This window comes from Arvicola amphibius, chromosome 7 (assembly GCF_903992535.2).
Source record: "Arvicola amphibius chromosome 7, mArvAmp1.2, whole genome shotgun sequence".
In the NCBI taxonomy this organism is placed as follows: domain Eukaryota; kingdom Metazoa; phylum Chordata; class Mammalia; order Rodentia; family Cricetidae; genus Arvicola; species Arvicola amphibius.
The window spans coordinates 66,117,392-66,145,227 of NC_052053.1; the positions used below are offsets into that span (position 1 = coordinate 66,117,392).

Below are 27,836 nucleotides of genomic sequence, written 5' to 3' on the forward strand. Positions count from 1 at the left end.
AAGATTTCAGCTGGTGGCTCACATCTTTCTCCTCTGGCAGCTACATGGAGTCTCACTGACTCTGCCTATTCTCGACATATATATACACTGGTGTAGGGGGGTCTTCCTGTCTATGTGTTACTTTCATTGGTTAAATAAAGATACTGCACTGGCCTTTTGATAGGGCAGAAATTAGGTGGGCAGAGTAGACAGAACAGGATTCTGGGAAGAAGGCAGGCAGAGAGATTGCAGCCATGGTGCCAGCCTCCACGTCAGACATGCTGAATCTTTCCCAGTAAGCCACAATCTCGTGGTGAAATACACATTATTAAAAATGGGTTAAATCAAGATGTAAGATTTAGACAAGAAAAGGATAGATGTAATGGGCCAGGCAGTAATTTAATTAATACAATTTCCATGTAATTATTTTGGGGGTTATGCTAGTCGGGTGGCAGGATGCAGCCCACTCGTCCTACAACACTACACCATGGCCTGGATATTCCAAATGGCTAGACTGGTTGATCAGTGAGTAAGGTGATTAGGCTGTCTCCATATACCATAAATGAGAAAACTTGTTGGCTACTGCACAGCTTTTCTTGTAGCCTTGAAGTCTTGAGCTCCTAGTTAAGATCCCAATCAAGCCGGGAGGCTGTGGCGCACGCCTTTAATCCCAGCACTCGGGAGGCAAAGGCAGGCGGATCTCTATGAGTTCGAGGCCAGCCTGGTCTACAAGAGCTAGTTCCAGGACAGGCTCCAAAGCCACAGAGAAACCCTGTCTCGAAAAACCAAAAAAAAAAAAAAGATCCCAATCAAAAGTTCTGCTTCAGCAAGAACCTGATCTACAGATTTATTTCCACTGCCCCATTTTAGTTGCCTTTTAAATTTTAGGGTGTACTCAGACATGAACAAAATGAAAACTATCATAGAAGGGAGGACTGATTCTGTGATGATCACCATCAGATCTAGAATAAACTAAAGAAAGAAGAGATTGTAAACCCTAGATTCAGTTTATAACCCCATGTGAGTCCAGAGGACCCTGTGACCTCTGTTTATCTCCATGATCACTACATCATCCACACATAATCACATATCCATAACTCAGAATAATGTATTTTCATGGTGGTGGTGGTGCACATCTTTAATTTCAGCACTCAGAAGGCAGAGGTGGCTGATCATTTGAGTTTGAGGCCAGCCTGGTCTGCAGAGCCAGTTTCAGGACACCTAGGACTATTACACAGAGAAACCCTGCCTTGAAAAAGCAACAAAAGTATTTATTAAAAGAATTACTCATCTAGTGTTGGGAGTTAATTTGATGGAAGTGTTCTTGTGTAGTATAAATACTGTTTTGTTTCAAAAGAAATATTTCAAGTATTAATTTCTCATTTTGAATAATAAATGCTGTGTTTGAATCATCACTATTTACTGTTGAAGGTTAGAACACCTTTTCTCATGAAAAGTACTGTCTCATTTTTCTTCTCAAGAACAACTCATTTCAATCACTTCTCTGAGATTTCAGTCCACAAGACAATACATAGCTCAGAGAACAGACGGTCATCTAGATTAGGATGCAAGAGAGAGAGGGTAATGGATGTATCAATATTATGAATCTATATTGTGAGTGAATGTGATATTTAAGTAGAAAGAATGATATTCAAATAATATATTGACTTACATATATGTTTGCTCTAGTATATATGTCTTTGTATAGGATTTTCTCTGTTGTTATGTCTGTCTGTCTGTGTCTATGTCTGGGAGTTTGTGTTTGCTTAAGAGAGGCACATTTTCTCATACTATGTTAATAGTTTGCATTACTGAGGTTACCACAGCATTCTCTGATCCCAGTGCCCAGCTCAGGTGTCAGGTGCCCTGGGAGACTTAGGGGATTGACTTCACAGTCAGTCAGGGCCTCCCTTTCCATTATGAAGGCTGTAAACAAAACCCAGATCCACTTTCTGCTTAAGCTGTAAAGTGATAATCAGAACACCAGTGATGGAGAGCACAACTCAGTAGCCCCTGCCTTTCTCAGTTCAGTGTGGTGCAGACAATGTGTTGTTCATGTGCACAGTACATTCTTATTTTTTACGAGTTCATTTAAGTTTGTGGTGTTAAATATAGATAGGGAGATTCATGCATGTTCTATGAAACTTTACAGTTCATGATGATTTCATTATTTAATGTACTCTAGATTCTGGATGAGAGCCACAAGCTGGAAAGGAAGTTTCTTTCCCCTGGCCTCATTTTATTTCTTTAGTTTTATTTGTTTTTCTTACTCTACATTTTAGACATTGATGCTCAAAATACTGATCCTATACTTTTTTTCTGTTGTGTTACATGTAGTCATAAGTGTTGGGTATCAAGCAGAACTTGGAGAGGCTGGTGTTTGTTTTTGAATGTTGTAATCAAAACATTATTTCTGATGGAAAATATGATATTTTAAAGAATTGGAGGGCTAGGCTAGCTCTGAGTTATAGAACTTGCATTCCATCTACAAGGTATGAAGTTCAAGAATGATGTTAAAACTACAAAGAAAATATCAGAATTATATACAGAAAAATATCAGTTCTCACATTAATACACTTAAAACAAGCAATCTTATTACTGACTAGAGAAGGAATGGTAGTTCCTAGAGTAGGAAGGGCAGATGAAAGTTTTGGAGTGGGAATAAGTATACAGTGAGTCAGTGGAATTCTGCTCTTACTTCCCATAACAATCAGCTCTACCTAGGTCTGCATCATCTATAACTTGCTTCTAAATAACTATAAACTTGAACTCAACACATTAAAAGAGAAATGTTCTAATGAATGGAAACACTCATTATCACAGTGTATGTTTGCACAGGGGTGTAGAGGCCACAAGTTGATTCTGAGTGTATTCCTCAGTTGACTTCTACCTTATGTTTTGTGGGTCTCACACTAAACCTGAAGTTCAGGAGGGTCAGATAGAATGGTTGGATATCAAGATCCAGAGAAGCTCCTTTCAATACCTCACCAGTTCTGAGAATATAAGGATAAATCATCACCACCAGCTTCAGAGTTAAGTGCTGAAAATCACAGTGAAACAGTCATTCTGTGAGGCAGGCACCTGACTATTAGCCATCTCCTCAGCCCTGAATTGTAGCAGTATTCATTGAAATATTAATAAAAATATTGTAAACTATAAAACTAGAATATACATCATATACTAATTTTTTAAAGGAAAAGTATTTTCAATTCTAGATTTTCAAACCATTGATTATCACTATAAAAATGAAAGCCATGAGTCTGGGCCCAAAATTAGCTGTAAAACTAAGCCTGTTGTGGAGCTGGGTAAGTTGTGAAATTGGAAAGACATGGAAAGGGACGAGGCAAGAAAATAATGGTCAGAATTTATTATATGGAAAAATTATTTCAAAGTTTTAAGAACACTTTATGAGATGGTTGGGAGTGAAGGCGCACACCTTTGATTCAGTCACCAGGGAGACAGTAGCAAGAGAATCTCTCATGGTTCAATATCACCTTGGTCTGCATAGTGAGACAAAGCCAACAAGAATGGCCCTGTGAAAAAGACAGGAAGAAAGAAAATCAGCACCTCTGTTTATAAATAAATATTTCTACATGTGAATGTGGTGGTGGTGGAGGTGGTGGAGGTGGTGGTGGTGGTGGTGGTGTGTGTGTGTGTGTGCATGCATATGTGTGTATGTGCATGTGAGTGTATGTGTCTGTATCTCTGTGTGTGTTTGGATGTGTGATTGCATCAGCAAATGTGACTGTTGGAGTGTAATTATATTTGTAACTGTGTCTGTAAGTGTGATTCTGTGTGAGTGTGAATGTGTGTGTTTTGGAGTGTGGCTGTACCTAAAAGTGTAACTGTATGTGTGACTATGGTTGCAGTTGTGCATACAGTCACCATCCCCACCCATATTCTCTCATCTGAAAAATGAGTCTGTTACCTATTGATGTGGTCAGTAACATGAAAAGGAAAGGATTTGTGTAATCTTAAATATTACAGTCCACTATGGCAGATAATTACGATCTGAAATCAAGACAGAAACCTGAAATTGGGAACTGAATCAGAGATCACAAATAAACTCAATTCATAGACTTTTTTCTCCATCGTTGTGCAGCCTGCTTCCTTATACAATGCACAAATACCACCTGCCCATGGATGGCAATGTCTACATCTGTCTTGGCCCTCCTACATCAGTTATTAATCAAGAAAATGACATTACAGTCTTGTCTGCATACTAATCTGTGTATTTTTTGCAACTAAGGTTCCTTTTTCCATGATGACCCTAGTTTATTTGTTTTTTATTACTTTATAAATAATACCAATCAAAATTTCCACTTCCTTCCCTCCACTTCCCTCCTGCTCCCCAACACACACCCCCTGTCCCTCCATTTCGGAGTGAGGGCAAGGTACCCTGCCCTGTGGGAAATTCAATGCCCTCTCCACTACATCCAGGCTTAGGAAGTTATGCATCCAAATAGAATAGGATCGTAAAAAGCCAGTATATGCAGTAAAGACAAATCCCATTGCCAATATCATTGGCTTCTCAGTCTTCCCCAATTGCCAGCCACATTCAGAGGGGCCAGTTTGATCCCATGCTCATTTAGTCCCAGTCCAGCTGGATTTGGTAAGCTCCCCTTAGCTCAGGCACATTGTCTCATTGGACGGACCAACCCCTCGTGGTCCTGACTTACTTGCTCATATTCTCCATCCTTCTGTTCTTCAATGGGACCTTGGGAGCTCAGCCAGAGCTCTGATGTGGGATACCCCTAGTTTATATAATGTAAAAAGATTCTGACCACCACACAAGTGGATAGGCTGTTACTGTTAATTCTACATGACCCATTAAGTGAGTATCCATCTATCCACTTTATATAATTAAACAAATGATTGAATAAACCCTTAAGAATAAGGATACACCTCTCAAATAGAAGATAATAATAAATAATGTGTGACTTTACCATGAATAAATTCTCTTTGCAAATGCCGTTTTCCCAGTGACTTCCTTCTTGAAAGTCTCATGGATAAAGAGAAACCCAAGGAGTAAGAGAGAATGGAATATGGACACAGTCTCTGTGGGAGTTTGAATGAAATTTGCCAAAATAATATGAAAGGCAGTGACTCTTTTAAGATGTGTGGCATTGGTAGACTGGGCATGGCCTGGTTGGAGGAAATGTGTCACTGTGGAGGGTAGGCTTTAAGGTTTCCTATGCTCAGGATGCTGCCCAGTCTGTCAGTTGACTGCTTGTTCCTTGGAAGATGTTGGACTTTCAGCTATTCCTTCAGCACCATGATGTCGTGCACGCTGCCATTCTTCCTGCCATGATTTAGAATGTCTGAACTTCTGGAGCTGCAGGAAAGCCTCCTGAATTATACAGCTTCCTTATAACAGTAGTGGTCGTGGTGTCTTTTCACAGAAATGGAAACCTAACTTAGACAATATCTGTGAAGTAACTAAGAACAAATAAAATATTTGAATAAGTAGATTTAAACCTAGTTCCCAATATATTATAAGAAATATGCATTTATTTCTGAGATACTACTTTCCAGGTTATTGTAAAGAAAATGAAAATATAAAAAAACCAAGACAAAACATACTAACCATAATGTTTGAAAAATATTTTTATAACACTGAGGCATTCAAAAATACAGGGAACATTGATCTCATACTGTACATGATGATCAATGTTTTACTAGGATGGCTGTCTCCTTAAAGTGAAGAGCAGTTTTTACCATTGCAACTCACAGTAAAAACTGAAAAGACTATGCATAAAAAAATAATGGACACAAATTGTGAAATCTCAAATGCCAAGTTAGACATTTCCTGAGTCTTGAAAGAGCAGGTTGGTTCCAGCTCTGCACTTCTTCTTCCTGGTGATTTGCCTTAGCAAGTCACAGGAAAAGACACTAGAAACTCTTCTTTTCTATGCTTTGACTATCATTCAAGTCACAGCATTCCCCATGTTCATATCTGCCTTCAAGTCCACTTCTTGTCATCACTTAATGTTCTCTGTCTTGTTATTACTTCAGTGAACATAACCCTCAAACCTGGCTGCATGTTGTTGCTTTTTATGAGGGTTATGAGTAGCTGCACTTCCCATAACTTACCAAAAGAACAATCATATTTAGGAAACTGTGAATGAATACAAACTGTGGAGAGTGATGGAGAAAAATATAAAAGTACATATAGATTGAAATAAAGCAAGAGGAATGAAAACTAGTTTCCAGGTAGGATGTTCCTAAGTGAGAAAGTGAAATCTGAACCTAATAAGAAGGGACCCAAATCAGTCCCACAGATTTCCTTACAGATAAACATGTAAAATCACATGTATGAAATGTGTGTGAGCTGCTTCCTCACAAGTTATTTCCTGAGAAGTTATAAGAATGAGACAACTCCACAGACACCAAGAGAAAAATATTTAAGTAGTTCCTTAAACAGGATTTCTGATCATCAAAAGTACAAATACCATTAAATTCTCTCCTAGAAGTTATAGACATACATATATATATATATATTGAGAACCTGGTATTCTCCTCTGCATTCACTGAATGAATATGGACATAATTAAAGTATACACTTGCATGATTTGCTTTGAAGGACTGCACAGTATGACTCTTAATATTTCCTGTTTCTCTGGAATTAAATCCAGACAGCATTACGGAAATGTTCCTAAGGTTCAATATCAAGTATCTAAAACAAACAAAGCAAATCTCAGTTTCTTGGAGGAAAAATTGGAAACATTGCTTGTGCTTCCTTTTATGCTCTCTGGAACCTCCCCCAATGCAAAGCAGTCTTCAAGCTTAGAATGAAATCCATGGCCAACCTGAGAGGCCACATCTCCTTCTGACTAGAGCCTCCAACACATCATGGCTCTCCTGGTGCTGCTCCTCTGCCTGGTGACATTTCCAAGCTGTAAGTGCTTCAGGGTTTCAGGAAAGGGACCCAGGTTTTTCATCCATGGGTAATATGAATGATTTTGTTGTTGCTTGTCCCTAGGTGCCCTGTCCCAGATACAGCTGAAGGAGTCAGGACCTGGTCTAGTGCAGCCATCATAGAGTCTGTCGCTCACCTGCACTGTCTCTGGATTATCATTAAGGAGCAATGATGTACACAGGGTCTGCCAGCCTCCAGGAAAAGGTCTGGAGTTGATAGGAGCAATATGGAGTGGTGAAGGCACAGAGTATAATTCAGCTCTCCAGTCCTGAATCACCATCACCAGGGATATGTCCAAGAGCCAAGTTTTCTTAAAACTGAACAGTCTGCAAACTGAGGACACAGCCATGTATTTCTGTGCCGAAAGCACAGTGAGAGAACTCCAGTGTGAGCCTGCACAAAAACCTCCATGTGGAGACACTCATGACCAGCAGGGGGCGTTGGGACCAACAGATTCTCCCAAGAGCAATATGTGCTTGCTTAATAAGATAAGAAGTTCTAGACTGTGCTGCATGAGAATATGTTTGAAAATTAGAATCTGTGTTTTCTTCTTCCAAACACAAAGAAGAAAAAAAATCTCTAGAGACATCTCTTCACTGTCATAGTCTACTAAACTTCCTATTTGTTCAAATACCATACCAAATAGCTTTTCCTACAAGTCCTGTAAGCTAACAATCTGCTTCTTGTTATTAGCTAGAATGACATATAACTTTATATGTTTTACATACACACACATATACATATGCATACATATTTACACATTTTATTATGTATACAGATATTATGTATACAGAGCTGAAAATTGTCCTCTTTGTTTTTGCACCTGTGATAGAGAAACCACAGCTTCCCTAATCTGAAGTCATTTTCACACAACACCCTGGAAACTGAAATATCCATAGTTTCCTTCTACACCAAGAAGGTCCCATAAAAGGATAGAATTGATTATTGCTTTTGACTGTAGAAGGAAGCGGCGGGCTGTGTCCCGCCACCCGGCTAGCTTTACCCAAAATAATTATACGGAAGCTGTATTCTTTTAAAACACTGCCTGGCCCATAGTTTCAGCCTCTTATTGGTTATAACTCTCCCCCATCATTTGACAGGTCCCATTTCATGCATTTACATCTTGGTAAAAATTAGCTTTCCAATCAGACTTATAAGCAGTGATTCCTCAGGCTAAATGAATAGTTATTGTTTGGGGGTCTGTCTAACTTTAAAAATGATTTTCTCTGTATATGAAAACAGGATGTGTTATTAACTTTGGTCAACTTCCATATAACTCATTATTAGGGATAATCCTTCCCAACTAATTGATTAATCTTCTTACTCTACACTGTTCAAACCATAATCACACTTCCCCAATTTTACTTTTCCTAAGATGACCTTCTTAAGTTGCACAGGGTAAGTGGTTATCTTGTCCTCTTGATGCCTGGCTGTTCTGATACAAGGCCCTCCGTGCTCATGCAGATTGGTTTGATATTTCAACTGTTGAGAACTGAGATGCAGCACACATAAAAGGTAAGGTGGCCACTGCTCATAAGTGCACTCAGAAAGCAGCTCAGACATTCAGAGAGCATACTTTTCTTTCAGAGAAACAGTTTTAATTTCTGGCACCCACAATGTTTAAGTCATACCTACCTTAAGTCTGGAGAACCCATTGTCTCTATTTGTCCTGATGCACACTACACTACTCACACAGAAACATACACACATAATTAAAAACAAAATATTTCATTTTCTCATCCACTGTTGAGACTTAATGTGAGTGTAGGTATACTTGAAATCAGAGCAGGAACCTGAAGGTGGGAACTGAATAGAAAACCATAAAGAACCCTATTTATTGGCCTGCACTCCCTGGTTGTTCAGCATGCTTGCTTATACAAACCAGGAACAACTTCCCAAAGATGGCACTACCCTATGTGTCTAAACCTTCCCTCATCAATAATTACTCAAGAAAATGTCCCTGCATTCATTCTTAAAGAACAACCTGGTGGAGTAGATTTTTCTATATGAAAGCCCTTTTTTTCCTGATGACTGTAGCTTGTATTATGTTCATGGAATTCTTTTTTTTTTCCATTCTCATGGTTTATTTTTTTTATATTTAAAAATTTCCATCTCCTTCCCTCCTCCTCCCCCTCCCTCCGCTCCTCCTCCCCCTTCCCGCCCCTCCTTCTCCCCCTTCCCTCCCCTTCCCTCCACCCATACCTCCCCTCCCTCCCTCTCAAGGCCAAGGAGCCATCAGGGTTCCCCACTCTATGCTAAGTCCAAGGTCCTCCCAACTCCCCCCAGGTCCAGGAAGGTGATCGACCAAGCTGAGAAGGCTCCCACAGAGCCAGTCCATGCAGAAGAATCAGAGCCCAGCGCCAATGTCCTTTGCTTCTCAGTCAGCCCCCGCTGTTGGCCACATTCAGAGAGACGGGTTTGGTCGCATGATCCATCAGTCCCATTCCAACTGGAGTTGGTGATCTCCCTTTAGTTCTGTCCCACCGTCTCCATGAGTGAACGCACCCCTCACGTTCCTGACTTTCTCCCTCATGTTCTCGCTCCTTCTGCTCCTCATCAGGACCTTGGGAGCTCAGTCCAGTGCTCCAATGTGGGGCGCAGTCACCTTCCCCATCTGTCGCCAGCTGGAGGTTCCCTCACGGTCCTGACTTTCTTTCTCATGTTCTCCCTCCTTCTGCTCCTCATCAGGACCTTGGGAGCTCAGTCCGGTGCTCCAATGTGGGGCTCTGTCATTTTCTTCATCTATCGTCAGGTGGAGGTTCTATGGTGATATGCAAGAAATTCATCAGTATGGCTATAGGAACTGGCCTTTTCAGGCTCCCTTTCCTCAGCTGCCCAAGGAACTAACTGGGGGCATCTCCCTGGAAACCTGGGAACCCCTCTAGGGTCAAGTCTCTTGACAACCCTCAGGTAGCTCCTTAAATTAAGATATATGCTTCCCTGCTCCCATATCCACCCTTCCTATATCCCAAGCATCCCATTCCTCCGAGCTCCCCCCGTTCTCCCCTTCACATTTTTCTCTCCCCATCTTCCCTTGGCCCAGTCTTGCCCAACCCTCAAGTTCCCAATTTTGCCTGGCGATCGTGTCTACTTCCCATATCCAGGAGGATTACTATATCTTTTTTTGGGAGTTCACCTTCTTATTATCTTCTCAAGGATCCCAAATTTATAGGCTCAATTCTAACCACACCACAAATGTACAAGCTGGTACTGCCATTATAACAGGACCCATTAAGTGAATCTTCATGTGTCCATCAGATATAAGTAAACAGATAACTGATAAAAGACTTACGAATAAGAATTTACTTATCAAGTAGGATATAATTATATGTAATAGGTGGATTTACCATGAGTTCCTATCCTTTACAAATAATTTGCTTAGTGACTTTCTTTAGGAAATGCATGGAAAAGAAAAACCCAATGACACAAACTATCTCTGAAGCAACCAAAGACCAAATTCTCCAATATAGTACAAGAGACGCACATTTATTTATGTAATATTCTTTCCCAAATTTTTGTTAACACAATAAAAATATCAGATAAGCCCATGATGAAACATGCTGAGAATAATATCTGAAAAATATTCTAACATCCAGAGCAAAGAACATGTGAAACACAGTACTCATAGTGGAAGTGACCATCAGAGCTTGCACAAGATGGCTGAATCCCTAATGCTAAGACCTGTCTTTACCATTGCTACACTAGTACAAAGATTATGCACACACAAATAAGGGATTTAAAATGTGAAATATCCAATACCAAATAGTAAACAGACATTCTCTAAATGCTGATTGATCAGTGTGGGTCTAGCTCTGCATTTTATTTCCCCTATGGTTTGTATTACTAAAGCAAGGATGAATGCTATATAAACTCTTGTTCTCTATTGTGATCTACAATTCAAGGCACAGGATTCCCCATATTTATAACTGCCTACTTCTCCACTTTTTGTAATGATTCAGCCTCCCTTCCCTATTTTTCACTTTCATTAACACAGCTCTCAAGACTAGTTGTATACTACTGTGCTTCCTGAAGTTTTATTGACAGCTAAATTTCCCAACCATTATTAATGCAATAATTATATATAGGAACATGGGTTTTTCTGTGTTACTGGCTAAAAAGAGAGATAAAAGTACATAGAGAAAGGTAGACTGTCATATGTCAAGAGGTACTAAAACCAATCTTTCCATACTATGTTCCAAAATGATAAAGTGAATAGGTTGAGTCACATGAGGTAGGAACCAAATAAGTCTCTTGGGTATCCTCTCAGATAAACACTTGAAATCATATGTAATAATGTTAGTGCGCTTCTTCTTCACAAGTTATCTACTAGACAAGTGATGAGAAAAACAATTATTTCACTAACACCAAGTAATATACTTTAAGTTGTTCCTTAAAGTATGGTTACTGATAACTAAGAGGCCTAATTCCATACTAAATTCAGTGTTGCAATTTATAGAGATTTACAAATGCATTTAGTTTATGGTACACTGTTCTGCTTGCACTGCATAAATGCAGACTCACCTAGTGTCAACACTGCTATGTTTTGCTTGCAAGGTCTACACAGTGTGATTCATACTAATTCCCATTTGTCAGGGTTTGGAAATACAAACAATAACAAGAATATGTTTCTGAGTTCCTATATTCAAATTTTCTAAGAAACCTAAGACAAATTTCAATAACCTGAGGGAAGTGAAAAACCAAGCACTGTGCTTTCTTTTATTCTCTCATGAGCGTGTGTCAATGCAAAACAGCCCTCAGGCTCACTAAAAAAGCCCAGTTCTAGCTGAGAGGCCCCATCTCCTTCTCACTAGAGCTTCCAGCAAATCATGGCTGTCCTGGTGCTGCTCCTCTGCCTGGTGTCATTTCCAAGTTGTAAGTGTTTCAGGGTTTCAGGAGAGGGACCCAGGCATGTCTTCTATGTGATGTATGACTGATCATTACGTTGCTTGTCTCGAGGTGTCTTTTCCCAGGTACAGCTGAAGGAGACAGGACCTGGCCTGGTGAGGCCCTCACAGACCCTGTCTATCACCTGCACTGTTTCTGGATTCTCACTAACCTGCTATGATATACACTGGGTTCGCCATCCTCCAGGAAAGGGTCTGGAGTGGATGGGAGTAATATGGAGTGATGGAAACACAAAGTACAGTTCATCTCTCCAATCTCGAATCACCATCAGCAGGGACACCTCCAAGAGTGAAGTCTTCTTAAAATTGAACATTGTGCATATTGAAGACACAGCCATATATTACTGTGCCAGAAACACAGTGAAGAAAGCCCAATTTGAGCCTACACAAAAAATACCTCCTTGTAGAGACATCTGGGACCAGCAGAGGGCACTAAGGATATTCACCCCAGAGGCTAAGGCTTCATGACCTTGGATTTTAATACCAGAACTTGTGGTTTGCTTTTACAGCCAAGCATATCCTGAGGCCCCTCTCCTTTGTCTTATTATATTCAATCTTCTATGTGTGCAAACATGAGATCAATTTTTTTTTCTTTTTTAAAAATATTTATTTATTTATTTATTTATTTATTTATTTATTTATTTATTATGTATACAATACTCTGTCTGTGTGTCTGCATGCAGGCCAGAAGAGGGCACTAGACCCTATTACAGATGGTTGTGAGCCACCATGTGGTTGATGGGAATTGAACTCAGAACCTTTGGAAGAGCAGGCAATGCTCTTAACATCTGAGCCATCTCTCCAGCACCCAATTTTTTTCTATATACTCTCTAAGTTATCCAATTGCTTCTGATTACCAGAAGGAATGGCAACTAATGTGTGATGGAGAGATGGCCTAATGGTTAAGAGCACTGGGTGTTCTTGGAGAGGACCTGGGTTCAATTCCTAGCACCCACATGGTAGTTCATACCTTTTTCACTCTCCAGATTCATGGGATCTTATGCCCTCTTCTGACCTCTGAGGAAGTCGGGCACATGTGGTCCACAGACACATGAACAAAACACTAATGCACATAAAATAAAATAAATCCTTTTAAAAACCAATGGCAACTAATTTAATATATTCTGTCGTGTTCTCTCTCTCTCCAGTAGTTCTCTCTCTCTCTCTCTCTCTCTCTCTCTCTCTCTCTCTCTCTCTCTCTCTCTCTCTCTCTCTTTCTTTCTTTCTCTGTGTGTGTGTGTATTTGAAATAAAATAAAATAAAAGGACTCTGATATTGTGACACTTGTTGATTTAAATTTCAATGTAAAGCTTGGGAATTTTGAATATTTTGTAATTTATTCTCTTTGTTTTTGAACATGTGATGGAGAAACTACAGCTTATCTGTAAAATACCCTTTCCAAGGGTAGATTTGAAAATGAAATATACAAAATTTCCTTCTTTTAAACCAAAAAAACTTAAAAGATCATATTTGGTTATCATTTGTGAAAGGTTCTAATATTAAACATTTGCAACTTGTTAAAATTTGTATGCACCCTAATTTTCAAGAAATTATTCCTCTGTTGGCATATTCACATCCTCTCAATGTACAAAATTCTCAGCCACTAGTGTGCACATCCCTACTGCCTCCAAATGTCACCAGCCCTTTCCAAAGCATCTGAGTTCTATGAAAAGTGAGTTTCAGTTTGTGATTTGTTGATGCTTTTACTGGTAACAATGGTTCCCAGATTTACATGCTTCTCCTAAGAACCCTTACTTTAATTCCAAATTCCCATCCATTGTCCAAACACTACCTTGTATTTCTCTTCCTGGTCCCTCTTTATTGAGGAATTCAAAAATCACAAGCACAGACTATCAAGGGCCCTCTACTTGTTGCACAGAGCCAGCAAAACAATACATTGAATGTTCTTACAACTTTTATTCTGTGAACATCTCCACTAAGGAATCCCATAAAGGCCCACTTGTCAATGCCCCACTATTCTGTCTCAGGCCCTTTCTGTTAAGTGTCTCTATTGTTACATATTTTTTACCAATTATTGATACTTCAGTTGCCACATGTGTCAAGAAAGTGTAAGTGGTAAATTTGCATTTTTCCCTGGCCCATGTGCTCTTCCCCAAACTGAGTCATCATCCTTTACCCTGCACATCTTCTGATTTTCTACATTTCGATATTACCAATGTCATGCTTTCAGTGTGTCTGATGTCCCTAGATGACTAAGATAACCCATTTAGTGACCTAGCCATACTCAATGTACTCTTGACATCTCCCTAAACATCATCCACCACATTAGGTCTCAAACTCTTCTCCCAGACTCTCTTATTGTTTGGGTTTGTGCTGGTACCAAGCTGATTTTACCATCATGCTACTACAGTGTAACAGCAGAAATAAAGTGGGGTAAACCTTCATCATCATTCCTTTTACTGAGGGTTGCCTTGTTACCCCTGTATAACAAATTTAGCAAACACTTACATAAGTATTTTCATTGATGATTCTTTTTGTCTTTAAACCATTCAGTCATTGGGTAGATAGTAATTTTTTCTTTATTTGAAAAAAATGTATAGTCATTTATAGAATTAAATAGGATCAAATCTCTACCCTTTTCCCCTTCAACTCCTTTTCAAATCTTCCCCAATGTGTCACACCACATTACGACATTTAGAAGGTCAGTTAACATTATCCATTTTTGTATATGTGTGAAGACAAGCACTGCAATATAGGAAAGTTAACTGTAGTCTCTAAAAAGAAGCATTTCTCCTCTCCATAAATGATTTAATCCAACAGCTCCTCAGTAAGAAGTAATGTCTGCAAATAATCTCCACTAGGGTTTTGGCAGACTTGGTCTTATGTAGGGCTTACACACAAAACATCAGTCAATATGAGTTCATGAATGTGGTAACCATGTCACATCCAGTAGAAAAGGTTTCACAGCTTGGCTGTGATATGTGTAGAACTCTTTAATTGTATATTTATACAAAGGAGACATATATTATGGAAAGAAAGAACGTTCTGTGCATTTGCACAAAAGAGAACAAAAGCTGATTAATCCTTTACCAGGAAAGGATAAATACTGAACGACAATACTGTGTCAAATTCTATAAATGTCATCGTTGTCTTTGGTGATTATTATCTGCTCTGAGAAATGGTTCCCATGAGATCCAACTCCAGTGCTTCCTATACCAAGAAGACATGCAAATAAGTCATCTCTGTGCCCATGAATATCAGCACTACCCTGATCCTGCAGCTCTCGCAAATGAGCCCAGCCCTGAATTCCCAGGTCCTCCTCTTCAGTAATTAGCACTAAATCAGGCAAATCACCATGGACTTGAGGATTAGCTCACTTTTTCTTGTCATTATTTTAAAAGGTAATTTATAGAGATGAGACAGTGTGTCTCCTGTGTGTATGAGAATGAAAAAAAATGGATTTCGGTCAGTTTTATTATCAGATTTCTCTGTGCTTTCAGGTGTCTAGTGAGAGGTACAGTTGTAATCTTGGGGATTCTTAGTAAACCCTGAAAAGCTTCTGAGACTATGTGGTTGCACCTTCAGTAACTATAACATGAACAGGGTTCTGCCCAGTCACAGTAAAGGGGCTGGAGTGGTTTGCATGCATTAGTGGTGGTAGTAGTTCTATCTGCTATGCTGACACCATGAAGATCTGATTCACCATCTCCAGAAACAAGGACAAGAACACTCTGTACCTGGAAATAGTCAGTCTGAGGTCTGAGGACACAGCCATGTATTACTGTGCAAAGTACACAGTTAGAGCTCAGATGCAAACCTTCCTGCAGGTTCCTAAGGACCAGCAGGGCGCACTAAGTTCACACACAGCTCTGGGTCACAGTAGAGAGTCAGAAAAGGCCAGACACATCTTTGATGTGCTGATTCTCTATATCACAATCAGGAATTCTCTCTACAGGTGTGGTGTGTAGTAATCCTTTAAGTGTCCAAATATTTATTTAAATTTCTGTTTTTCAGTTTGGTAAGTGTTTTTGTATTAATTTTATTCTTTTTTATTTTATAAAATTGTTTCTATATATGTATGTATTTGTTATACTGTTTTTCTGCCTCTCTCTCCCTTCCTTTAACCCTGCCCTCATATATATGTGTATTTGTGTACATTTTGATATGTAACTAATTCACCTGTCAATCAGCACCTTATCTTAAAGACCAGTTGTTTCACATGGCCCTGTTGCTGGAGGCTGTTTGATTATTTCCCGGACACCCAGACTCCCAAAATAACAACACAGAAACTATATTATTTAATCTCTGCTTGGCCAATCACTATCATGCATATTGGTAGCTACCTCTTATATCTTTTCTTAACCCATTTCTTTTTATTTTATATTTTACCATGATACTCATGGCACGGTTCTGGGAGGCAGCTCATGTCTTTCTCTTCTGGCCAATACATGGAGTTTCACTCACTCTGCCTACTCTCTCTTTATATATCTCTTCCAGCCTGGCTATATTCTGTTAATCCATTGGCCAAAAGCACCTTATTTATTAACCAATAAAAGCAACACATAGACAGAAGGACTTCCTTGGTCATAGCCTGGAGATCACAAATGGTAAGATTAGTTTTAGTGAGTCCCAGTGATTATGCTGTCTCCACATCCTGTGAGTGGGAAAACTTGTTGGCTGACACACAGCTCTTTTTGTAGCCTTGAAGACTTGAGCTCCTAGTTAAGATCCCAATTGAAGGTTCTGACCTGCAGAGCTATTTCCATTGCCCCATTTAAGTCGCTTTTTAAATTTAGGGTGTACTCAGACATTAACAAAATGAAAACATAAAGGGTAAAACTGGTTCTGTGGTGAACAGCATCAGATCTTAAAAAACTAAAGAAACAGGAGATTATAAACCATAAACTCAGTGCAGTTCATAACCACATGTGAGTCCAGACCTCTGAATGTCTCCATGATCACTACACCATCCACACATAAACATGTATGCATAACTCAAAATACTGTATTTGCTGCTGGTGGTGGTGCACATCTTTGATTTCAGCACTAAAGAGGCAGAAGCAGGCTGATCATTTGAGTTCGAGCACAGCATGGTGTGCAGAGTCAGATCCAGGACAGCTAGGACTATTACACAAAGAAATCCTGTCTTGAAAAAAATATTTATTTAACAAACTACTAATCTAGTGCTGGAAGTTAATCTGAAGGAAGTGTTCTTGTGTAGTATATATGATGTTTTGATTCAAAAAGAAACATTCCAAGTATTAATTCTTCATTTTAATTAATAAATACTGTGTTTGAATCATCACTACTCCCTGTTAAAGGTTATGACATCTTTCTCATCAAAAGAACTGTCTCATTTTTCTTCTCAAGAACAACTCATTTTAATCACTTCTCTGAGATTTCAGTTCACAGCATAACACATAGCTCAGGGAACATAGGGTCATCCAGAGTAGAATGTGGGAGAGAGAGGGTATTGGATGTATCAATATTATCAAGGTATATTATGAATGAACATGATATTTTAAATAGAATAAATGACATTCAAATAACGTATTGACCTACATATATCTCTTTCTCTAGTATATATGTCTTTGTATAGGTTTTTTTCTGTTGTTATGTCTGTCTGTCTGTGTCTATTCCTGGGATTTTATTTGTTTGCTTAAGAGAGGCATATTTTCTCATATTATGTTAATAGATTACCTTACAGAGGTTACCACAGCATCCTCTGACCACAGAGCCCAGCTCAGGTATCAGGTGCCCTGGGAGACTTGGAGTGGGGTATTGACTTCACAGTCAGGGCCTCCTTTCCTTTTATAAAGGCTCTAAACACAACCCAGGTCCACTTTCTGCCTAATATTCAAAGTGACAATCAGAACACCAATGCCTGAGAGCACAACTCAGTAGCCCCAGACTTCCTCAGTTTATTGTGTTGCAGACTGTGTTGTTCATGTGCACAGTACATTCTTATTTTTTACCATTTGATGCAAGTGTGTGGTGTTGAATATAATTAGGGAGATTCCTGAATGTTCTAGAAATCTTTACAGTACATAATGATTTCATCATTCATGTACCCTAGATTCTGGATGGGTGCCATAAGCTGGGAAGGAAGGTTCTTTTTCAGCCTCATTTTATTTCTTTGGTTTTATTTGTTCTTCCTACTACTTTCAGAATATAGATCATATCCATTTTTCTTCTGTGTTACATACATTCAAAAGTGCTGGATATCAAATAGAAGTGGGGAGGTTGGTGTTTGCTTTGAGTGTTGTAATCAAAACTCTATTTTCTGATGGAAAATGTGATATGTTAAAGGATAGGAGGGCTAGGCTAGCTCTGAGTTATAGTACTTGCAGTCCTTCTACAAGGTATTAAATTCAAGAAAAAGTTCAAATTTAAAAAATCAGAATTGTATACAGAGAAATATCATTTACCACATTAATAGACTTAAAACAAGCAATCTTGTGGCTGGAGAAGAAATGATAGCTCCTAGAGTAGAAAGGGCAGATGAAAGTTTTCAAGTGGGAATAAGTATACAGTGTAAGAGGAGTTCTGTTCTTGCTTCCCATAAAAATCAGCTCTTCCTAGGACTGAAGCATTCTTGACTTGCTTCTAAATAACTATAAATGATGAGCTCAACACATGGAAAGGGAAACGATCAAAAAATGGAAACATTAATGATCACAGTGTATGTTTGCACATGGGTGTAGGGGACACAAGTTGACTCTGAGTGTATTCCTCAGTTGACATCTACCTTATTTTTTGAGGGTCTCACACTAAACCTGAAGTTCAGGAGGGTCATATAGAATAGTTGGATGGCAAGATCCAGAGAAGCTCCTTTTACTACCTCACCAGTTCTGAGAATATAAGGATAAATTATTACCACCAGCTTCAGAGTTAAGTGCTGAAAATCAAATTGAAACACCCATTCTGTGAGGCAGGCACCTTACTACTGAGTCACCTCCTCAGTCCTGAATTGTAGCACTGTTTATTGTAAACATCAATAAAACTGTTGTAAATTATGAAACTAGCATATATATCATCTAATAATTTTTCAGAGGACAAGTATTGTCAATTATGTACTTTTAAACCATTTATTGTCAATATGAAAATGAATACTATGTGTCTGGCCCCAAAAATGTCTGTAAAACTAAGCCTGTTATAGAGTTGGGCAAGTTGTGAAAGAGGAAAGATATGGAAGGAGATGAGGGAAGAACATAATGATCAGAATTCATTGTATGAAAAAATTATTTCAATTTTTTAAGAACTCTGTGTGAGGTGGTTGGGAATGAACAACTTTGATTGTGTTGCTGGGGAGACAGTAGCAATAGATTCTCTCATGATTCATTATTAGCTTGGTTTACATAGTGAGCCCAAATCAACCAGAGTGGGCCTGTGTAAAAGACAGGAAGAAAGAAATTCAGTCCCTCTGCTTATAAATAAATATTTCTACATGTGGATGTGGTAGTGGTGAAGGTGGTGTTGGTGGTGGTGGTGGAGGTGTGTGTGTGTGTGTATGTGTGCGTGTGTGTATGTGTGTGTGACTGCATCATTAAATGTTACCATTTGGGTGTAATTATATTTGTGACTGTGTCTGTAAGTGTGACTCTGTGTGAGTGTGAATGTGTGTGTTGCTAAGTGTGGCTGTACCTAAAAGTGTAACTGTATCTGTGATTATGGTTGCAGTTGTGCATACTGTCACCATCCCCTCCCTCGTTCTCTCATCAGAAAAATTTTAAACTGACCCAGTCTGTTACTTATTGATGTGGTTAGCAATATAGAAAGGAAAGTGTTTGTGTAATCTTAAATACTACAAACCATCATGGAGGAAAATTAGGATGTGAAATCAAGACCTAAGAAACATAAAAGTGGGAACTTAATTGGAGATCACAAATAAACTCAATTCATGCCTTTAATCCCAGCACTCAGGAGGCAGAGCCAGGTGGATCTCTGTAAGTTCGAGGTCAGCCTGATCTACAAGAGCTAGTTCCAGGACAGGCCTGAAAGCTACAGAGAAACTCTGTCTTGAAAAATAGATAGATAGATTAGATAGATAGATAGAAAGATAGATAGATAGATAGATAGGTAGATAGATAGATAGATAGATAGATAGATAGATAGATAGATAGATAGATAACCTCAATTCATAGGTTTGTTTTCCCTGGTTATGCAGCCTGCTTCCTTATTAAATGCAGGAACACCTACCCACAGATGACAACATCTACATCTGTCTGGGCCCTCCTGCATCAGTCATTAATGACGAAAATAATATCAGTCTTGTCTGAAGACCAATCTAATGGGGGTATTTTTTTCCAAATAAGGTTTGCTTTTTTTTTTCTTTCTCATGGTTTATTTTTTTTTTTATATTTAAAAATTTCCATCTCCTTCCCTCCTCCTCCCCCTCCCTCCGCTCCTCCTCCCCCTTCCCGCCCCTCCTTCTCCCCCTTCCCTCCCCTTCCCTCCACCCATACCTCCCCTCCCTCCCTCTCAAGGCCAAGGAGCCATCAGGGTTCCCCACTCTATGCTAAGTCCAAGGTCCTCCCAACTCCCCCCAGGTCCAGGAAGGTGATCGACCAAGCTGAGAAGGCTCCCACAGAGCCAGTCCATGCAGAAGAATCAGAGCCCAGCGCCAATGTCCTTTGCTTCTCAGTCAGCCCCTGCTGTTGGCCACATTCAGAGAGACGGGTTTGGTCGCATGATCCATCAGTCCCATTCCAACTGGAGTTGGTGATCTCCCTTTAGTTCTGTCCCACCGTCTCCATGAGTGAACGCACCCCTCACGTTCCTGACTTTCTCCCTCATGTTCTCGCTCCTTCTGCTCCTCATCAGGACCTTGGGAGCTCAGTCCAGTGCTCCAATGTGGGGCGCAGTCACCTTCCCCATCTGTCGCCAGCTGGAGGTTCCCTCACGGTCCTGACTTTCTTTCTCATGTTCTCCCTCCTTCTGCTCCTCATCAGGACCTTGGGAGCTCAGTCCGGTGCTCCAATGTGGGGCTCTGTCATTTTCTTCATCTATCGTCAGGTGGAGGTTCTAGGGTGATATGCAAGAAATTCATCAGTATGGCTATAGGAACTGGCCTTTTCAGGCTCCCTCTCCTCAGCTGCCCAAGGAACTAGCTGGGGGCGTCTCCCTGGAAACCTGGGAACCCCTCTAGGGTCAAGTCTCTTGACAACCCTCAGGTAGCTCCTTAAATTAAGATATATGCTTCCCTGCTCCCATATCCACCCTTCCTATATCCCGAGCATCCCATTCCTCCGAGCTCCCCCCATTCTCCCCTTCACATTCTTCTCTCCCCATCTTCCCTTGGCCCAGTCTTGCCCAACCCTCAAGTTCCCAATTTTGCCTGGCGATCGTGTCTACTTCCAATATCCAGGAGGATTACTATATCTTTTTTTGGGAGTTCACCTTCTTATTATCTTCACAAGGATCCCAAATTTATAGGCTCAATGTCCTTTAATTATGGCTAGAAACCGATTATGAGTGAGTACATCCCATGTTCATCTTTTTGGGTCTGGGTTACCTCACTCAGAATAGTGTTTTCTATTTCCATCCATTTGCATGCAAAATTCAAGATGTCATTGTTTTTTACCGCTGAGTAGTATTCTAGCATGTATATATTCCACAGTTTCTTCATCCATTCTTCCACTGAAGGGCATCTAGGTTGTTTCCAGGATCTGGCTATTACAAATAATGCTGCTATGAACATAGATGAGCATATGCTTTTGTTGTATGATTGGGCATCTCTTGGGTAGATTCCCAAGAGTGGAATTGCTGGGTCCTGGGGTAGGTTGATCCCGAATTTCCTGAGAAACCGCCACACTGCTTTCCAAAGTGGTTGCACAAGTGTGCATTCCCACCAGCAATGGATGAGTGTACCCCTTACCCCACAACCTCTCCAGCAAAGGTTATAATTGGTGTTTTGGATTTTAGCCAATCTGACAGGTGTAAGATGATATCTCAAAGTTGTTTTGATTTGCATTTCCCTGATAGCTAGGGAGGTTGAGCATGACCTTAAGTGTCTTTTGGCCATTCGAACTTCTTCTGTTGAGAATTCTCTGTTCAGTTCAGCGCCCCAATTTTTAATTGGGTTAATTGGCATTTTACCGTCTAGTCTCTTGAGTTACTTATATATTTTAGATATCAGCCCTTTGTCAGTTGCAGGGTTGGTGAAGATCTTTTCCCAGTCAGTAGGCTGCCTTTGTGTCTTTGTGACAATGTCCTTTGCTTTCCAGAAGCTGCTCAACTTCAGGAGGTCCCATTTATTCAATGTTGCCCTTAATGTCTGTGCAGCTGGGGTTATGCGCAGGAAACGGTTCCCTGTGCCCATTTGTTGTAGAGTACTTCCCACCTTATCCTCTATCAAGCTCAAAGTGTTCAGATTAATATTAAGGTCTTTAATCCATTTGGACTTGAGTTTTGTGCATGGTGATAGACACGGATCTACTTTCATTCTTCTACAGGTTGACATCCAGTTATGCCAGCACCATTTGTTGAAGATGCTTTCTTTCTTCCATTGTGTGCTTTTAGCTCCTTTATCAAAAATCAGGTGTTCGTAGCTTTGTGGTTTAAGATCCGGGTCTTCTATATGATTCCATTGGTCAACTTCTCTGTTTTTATGCCAATACCAAGCTGTTTTCAATACTGTAGCTTTGTAATAGAGTTTGAAGTCAGGGATGGTAATGCCTCCAGAAGTACCTTTATTGTATAAGATTTTTTTGGCTATCCTGGGTTTCTTGTTTTTCCCTATAAAGTTGATTATTGTCCTCTCAATCTCTGTGAAGAATTTTAATGGGACCTTGATTGGGATTGCATTGAATCTATAGATTGCTTTTGGTAGAATTGCCATTTTTACTATGTTGATCCTCCCAATCCATGAGCAGGGGAGATCCTTCCATTTTCTGGTATCTTCTTCAATTTCTTTCTTCAAAGACTTACAGTTCTTGTCAAATAAATCCTTCACTTCCTTGGTTAGAGATACTCCCAGATATCTTATGCTATTTGTGGCTATTGTGAAAGGTGATACTTCTCTGATTTCCCTCTCTGCTTCCTTATCCTTTGTGTATAGGAGGGCGACTGATTTTTTGGAGTTGATCTTGTAACCTGCCACGTTACTGAAGGAGTTTATCAGCTGTAGGAGTTCATTGGTGGAGTTTTTGGGGTCGCTTCTGTATACTATCATATCATCTGCAAATAATGAAAGTTTAACTTCTTCCTTTCCAAATTGAATCCCCTTGATTCCCTTATGTTGTCTTATTGCTATTGCTAGAACTTCAAGCACTATATTGAAGAGATAAGGAGAGAGTGGACAGCCTTGTTGTGTTCCTGAATTTAGTGGGATAGCCTTGAGTTTCTCTCCATTTAATTTGATGTTAGCTGTCGGCTTGCTGTAAATAGCTTTTATTATATTTAGGAATGACCCTTGTATCCCTAATCTCTCCAAAACTTTTATCATAAAAGGGTGCTGAATTTTGTCAAATGCTTTTTCAGCATCTAATGAGATGACCATATGGTTTTTTTCCTTCAGTTTATTTATATGATGGATTACATTGATAGATTTTCGTATGTTGAACCAGCCCTGCATCTCTGGGATGAAGCCTACTTGATCGTAATGGATAATTTTACTAATGTGTTTTTGGATTCGGTTTGCCAGTATTTTATTGAGAATTTTTGCGTCAATGTTCATGAGTGAGATTGGCCTGTAATTCTCTTTCTTGGTTGAGTCTTTGTGTGGTTTAGGTATCAGGGTAACTGTAGCTTCATAGAAGGAATTTGGCAGTGACTCTTGTGTTTCTATATTATGAAATACCTTAAGGAGTATAGGTATTAGGTCTTCTTGGAAGTTCTGGTAGAATTCCGCATTGAAACCATCTGGTCCTGGGCTCTTTTTGGTAGGGAGGTTTCTGATAACATTTTCTAATTCTCCGCGACTGACAGGACGATTTAGAGCATTTGCCTGGTCCTGGTTTAACTTTGGTATATGGTATTTATCTAAAAAACTGTCCATTTCTTTTACATTTTCCAATTTTGTGGCATACAGGCTTTTGTAGTAAGATCTAATGATTCTCTGAATTTCCTCTGTGTCTGTGGTTATGTCCCCCTTTTCATTTCTGATCTTATTAATTTGCGTGTTCTCCCTCTGCCGTTTGATTAGTTTGGCTAATGGTTTGTCAATCTTGTTGATTTTCTCCAAGAACCAGCTTCTTGTTTCATTGATTCTTTGGATTGTTTTCTGTATTTCTATTTTGTTGATTTCTGCCCTCAGTTTGATTATTTCCAGTCTTCTACTTCTCCTAGGTCAGTCTGCTTCTTTTTTTCCAGAGCTTTCAGGTGTGCTGTTAAGTCACCAATGAGTGCTTTCTGCATTTTCTTTAAGTGGGCACTTAGTGCTATGAACTTTCCTCTTAGCACTGCTTTCATTGTGTCCCATAGGTTTGAGTATGTTGTGTCTTTGTTTTCATTAAATTCAAGAAAGACTTTAATTTCTTTCTTTATTTCTTCCTTGACCCAGGTGTGGGTCAGTAGTTGACTGTTCAGTTTCCATGAGTTTGTGGGCTTTCTGGGGGTAGCATTGTTGTTGAATTCTAATTTTAATCCATGGTGATCCGATAAGACACAGGTGGTTACTAATTTTTTTTTGTAACTGTGGAAGTTTGCTTTGTTACCAAGTATATGGTCAATTTTCGAAAAGGTTCCATGAGCCACAGAGAAGAAGGTATATTCTTTCCTATTTGGGTGGAATGTTCTATAGATGTCTGTTAAGTCCATTTGGTTCATTACCTTCATTAAGTCTTTCAATTCTCTGTTAGGTTTCTGTCTGATTGACCTGTCCATTGGTGAGAGAGGAGTGTTGAAGTCTCCAACTATTAGTGTGTGTGGTTTGATGGCTGCCTTGAGTTCTAGAAGTGTTTCTTTTACATAAGTGGGAGCTTTTATATTAGGGGCATAGATATTCCGGATTGAGACTTCATTCTGACGGATTTTTCCTGTTATGAGTATAAAGTGTCCCTTTCCATCTCTTCTGATTGATTTTAGTTTGAAGTCAACTTTGTTGGAAATTAGTATGGCCACACCCGCTTGTTTCTTAGGGCCATTTGCTTGATAAACCTTTTCCCAACCCTTTACTCTGAGTAGGTGTCTGTCTTTGTGGTTGAGGTGTGTTTATTGTTAACAGCAAAATGTTGGATTCTGTTTTCGTATCCAGTCTCTTAGCCTGTGCCTTTTTATAGGTGAATTGAGTCCATTGATATTAAGTGATATTAATGACCAGTGGTTGTTAACTTCAGTCATTTTTAGTAGTAGAGTTTGTGTGTTTCCCTTCTTCTAGTTGTGCTGGTGAAGGGTCGCTAGATGCCTGAGTTATTGTGGGCGTTGTTGGACTCCTTGGTTTGTGATTTTCCTTCTATTACTTTCTGCAAGGCTGGATTTGTGGCTGCGTATTGTTTAAATCTGTTTTTGTCCGGAATATCTTGTTTTCTCCATCAATGGTGAATGCAAGCTTTGCTGGGTATAGTAGTCTAGGCTTGCATCCATGTTCCCTTAGTGTCTGTAGCACATCTATCCAAGCTCTTCTGGCTTTCATGGTTTCCATTGAGAAATCAGGTGTAATTCTGATAGGTTTCCCTTTATATGTTATTTGACCTTTTTCCTTTGCAGCTCTTAATATCTGTTCTTTATTCTGTATGTTTTGTGTTTTGATTATTTTTTTTTCTTTTTTTTTTCTTTTTTTGGTTTTTCGAGACAGGGTTTGGGGATGCTTTCTTTTGATCCAGTTATTTGGTGTTCTGTAGGCTTCTTGTACCTTCATAGGAACATCCTTCTTTAGGTTGGGGAAGTTTTCTTCTATAATTTTGTTGAATATGTTTTCTGGGCCTTTGAGTTGTAATTCTTCTCCTTCTTCTACCCCAATTATTCTTAGGTTTGGTCTTTTCATGGTGTCCCAGATTTCCTGAATGTTTTGTGTTAAGAATTTGTTAGATTTGTTTAGTTCTTTAATCTGTGAGTTTATTTCCTCTATAGTATCTTCAGAGTCCGAGATTCTTCCTTCCATCTCTTGTATTCGGTTGGAAATACTTGTCTCTGAAGTTTCTGTTCGTTTACTCAGAGTTTCCATTTCCAGTCGTCCCTCAGATTGTGTTTTCTTCAATACCTCCATTTCATTTTTCAGGTCTTGTACTGTTTCCCTTACCTGTTTGATTGCTTTTTCTTGTTTTTCTTGTTTTTCTTGGGTATCTTTGAGAGATTTATTTATTTCTTCTACCTTTTTGTTTGTCAACTCCATTTCTTTATGGCAGTTTTTTACCTCCTGTTTAAGGTCCTCTATTATTTTCATAAAGTACTGTTTAAGGTCGGATTCTTCTATATCTTCTGGGGTAGGGTGTTCAATTCTTGTTGTTTCGGGATGTCTGGATTGTGGTGATGTCATGTTGCCTTTCATGTTGTTGGAGGAGCTCCTGCATTGGCGCCTGCCCATCTCTTCCTTCAAGAGGAGCCCGGAGGCGTTTGGTGTCCTAGACCAATCTTTGCTGTGACTGAAACTGGTTGGATCTCCCCTGTGTCAGAGGAGGACCTATTCCTTGCGTCACAATCTGAAGAAGCCCGCACTCCCTTGCAGGAATCCCCAGACCTGCCTGGAGGCCAGAGTCTGATTCCTCTGGGTGGATGGCCTTAGAACAGGAGCAGGACACCAGTTCAGGTGGAACTGAACTGGTGGAATACCACACAGCGAACCTGGCAGCACAATCTGAAGGAGCCCGCACCCCTCCGCAGGAATCCTCAGACCTGCCTGGAGGCCAGAATCTGACCCCTTTGGGTGGATGGCCTTAGAACTGGAGCAGGACACCTGAGAACACTAGGGAAAGCTTGGGAGACACAGGGATGGGAGAAACAGACACAAGCCTGCAAAGGGACGTGGGGGTAGGGGGTCTGTGCTCTCTTCCAGGGCAGGTTGCCCCAGGGTCCACATTCACTCACCAGTTCAGATGGAATGTCAGTGCACAGGATCAGGGATTCCAGGAAGCCCAGGGTCGCAGCCCAGACAAAAGGGCCAAGGTGGGGGCAGGGCGGGATGGAATACCACACAGCGAACCTGGCAGCACAATCTGAAGGAGCCAGCACCCCTCCGCAGGAATCCTCAGACCTGCCTGGAGGCCAGAGTCTGACCCCTTTGGGTGGATGGCCTTAGAACTAGAGCAGGACACCTGAGAACAACTAAGAAAATATCCCTGGTGCTACTGTGTTGAGAGGTCAGCGAGGTATGAAAGTGCATCTCCAGAAGTCGTCATCAGGACTGCAGTGTCCCAAAGAATGATGGATCCTCTGGCAGACTGTCAGGTCCCCTTGCAGGTCAAGCAGCTCTCAGACAAAGGCCTACCTTGCCCTGGGTAGTCAAATGAAGGAGGGGACCTCCCACCGGCCTGGGTGCACTCAATTCCAGGTCCCCAGAGCCCAAACAGGCTGAGCTGTGGGATTTTGTGGCCCCAAAGATCGGAGGATGAGGCAGGGGGAGGGGCGGAGGATTCTGGGTGCAAGCTGGGAAGGGACAGGAAGAGAGAGGCAGTATCTGGGGAGAATAACCCCTGCAGGAAGAGCAGGAAGTGTGCTGGTGGCAGGGGGAGTTGTGGAGTGTCTGTGGTCCCTCTCTGGGCAGCTGCTGCGGTTCGGGCACTCACTCCTCACTCACCCCAAAGAATGATGGATCCTCTGGCAGACTGTCAGGTCCCCTTGCAGGCCAAGCAGCTCTTAGACAAAGGCCTACCTTGCCCTGGGCAGTCAAATGAAGGAGGGGACCTCCCGCCGGCCTGGGTGCACTCAATTCCAGGTCCCCAGAGCCCAAACAGGCTGAGCTGTGGGATTTTGTGGCCCCAAAGACGGGAGGATCTAAGGTTTGCTTTTTAATGATAACCCTAGCCTATATCATATAAAAAGATTCTGACCACCACACTAGTGGAAAGGCTGGTACTGTTAATTCTACATGACCCATTAAGTGATTATCCATCTATCCACTTTACATAATTAAACAAATGACTGAATAAACCCTTAAGAATAAGGATACACCTCTCAAATGGATGGTAATACTAAAT

The 27,836-nt window shown here is 40.3% G+C and overlaps 1 pseudogene and 1 gene segment (V, D, J or C); both read left to right on the forward strand.

The window, feature by feature from the left end:
- Positions 1-6,831: 6,831 nt before the first annotated feature.
- Positions 6,832-8,075, forward strand: LOC119819832 (annotated as a pseudogene).
- A 3,649-nt stretch (positions 8,076-11,724) lies between these two features.
- Positions 11,725-12,270, forward strand: LOC119819833. The segment is given in 2 exon segments: positions 11,725-11,770; positions 11,855-12,270. Coding segments are annotated over 2 exon segments (462 nt in total).
- The last annotated feature ends 15,566 nt before the right edge of the window (positions 12,271-27,836 follow it).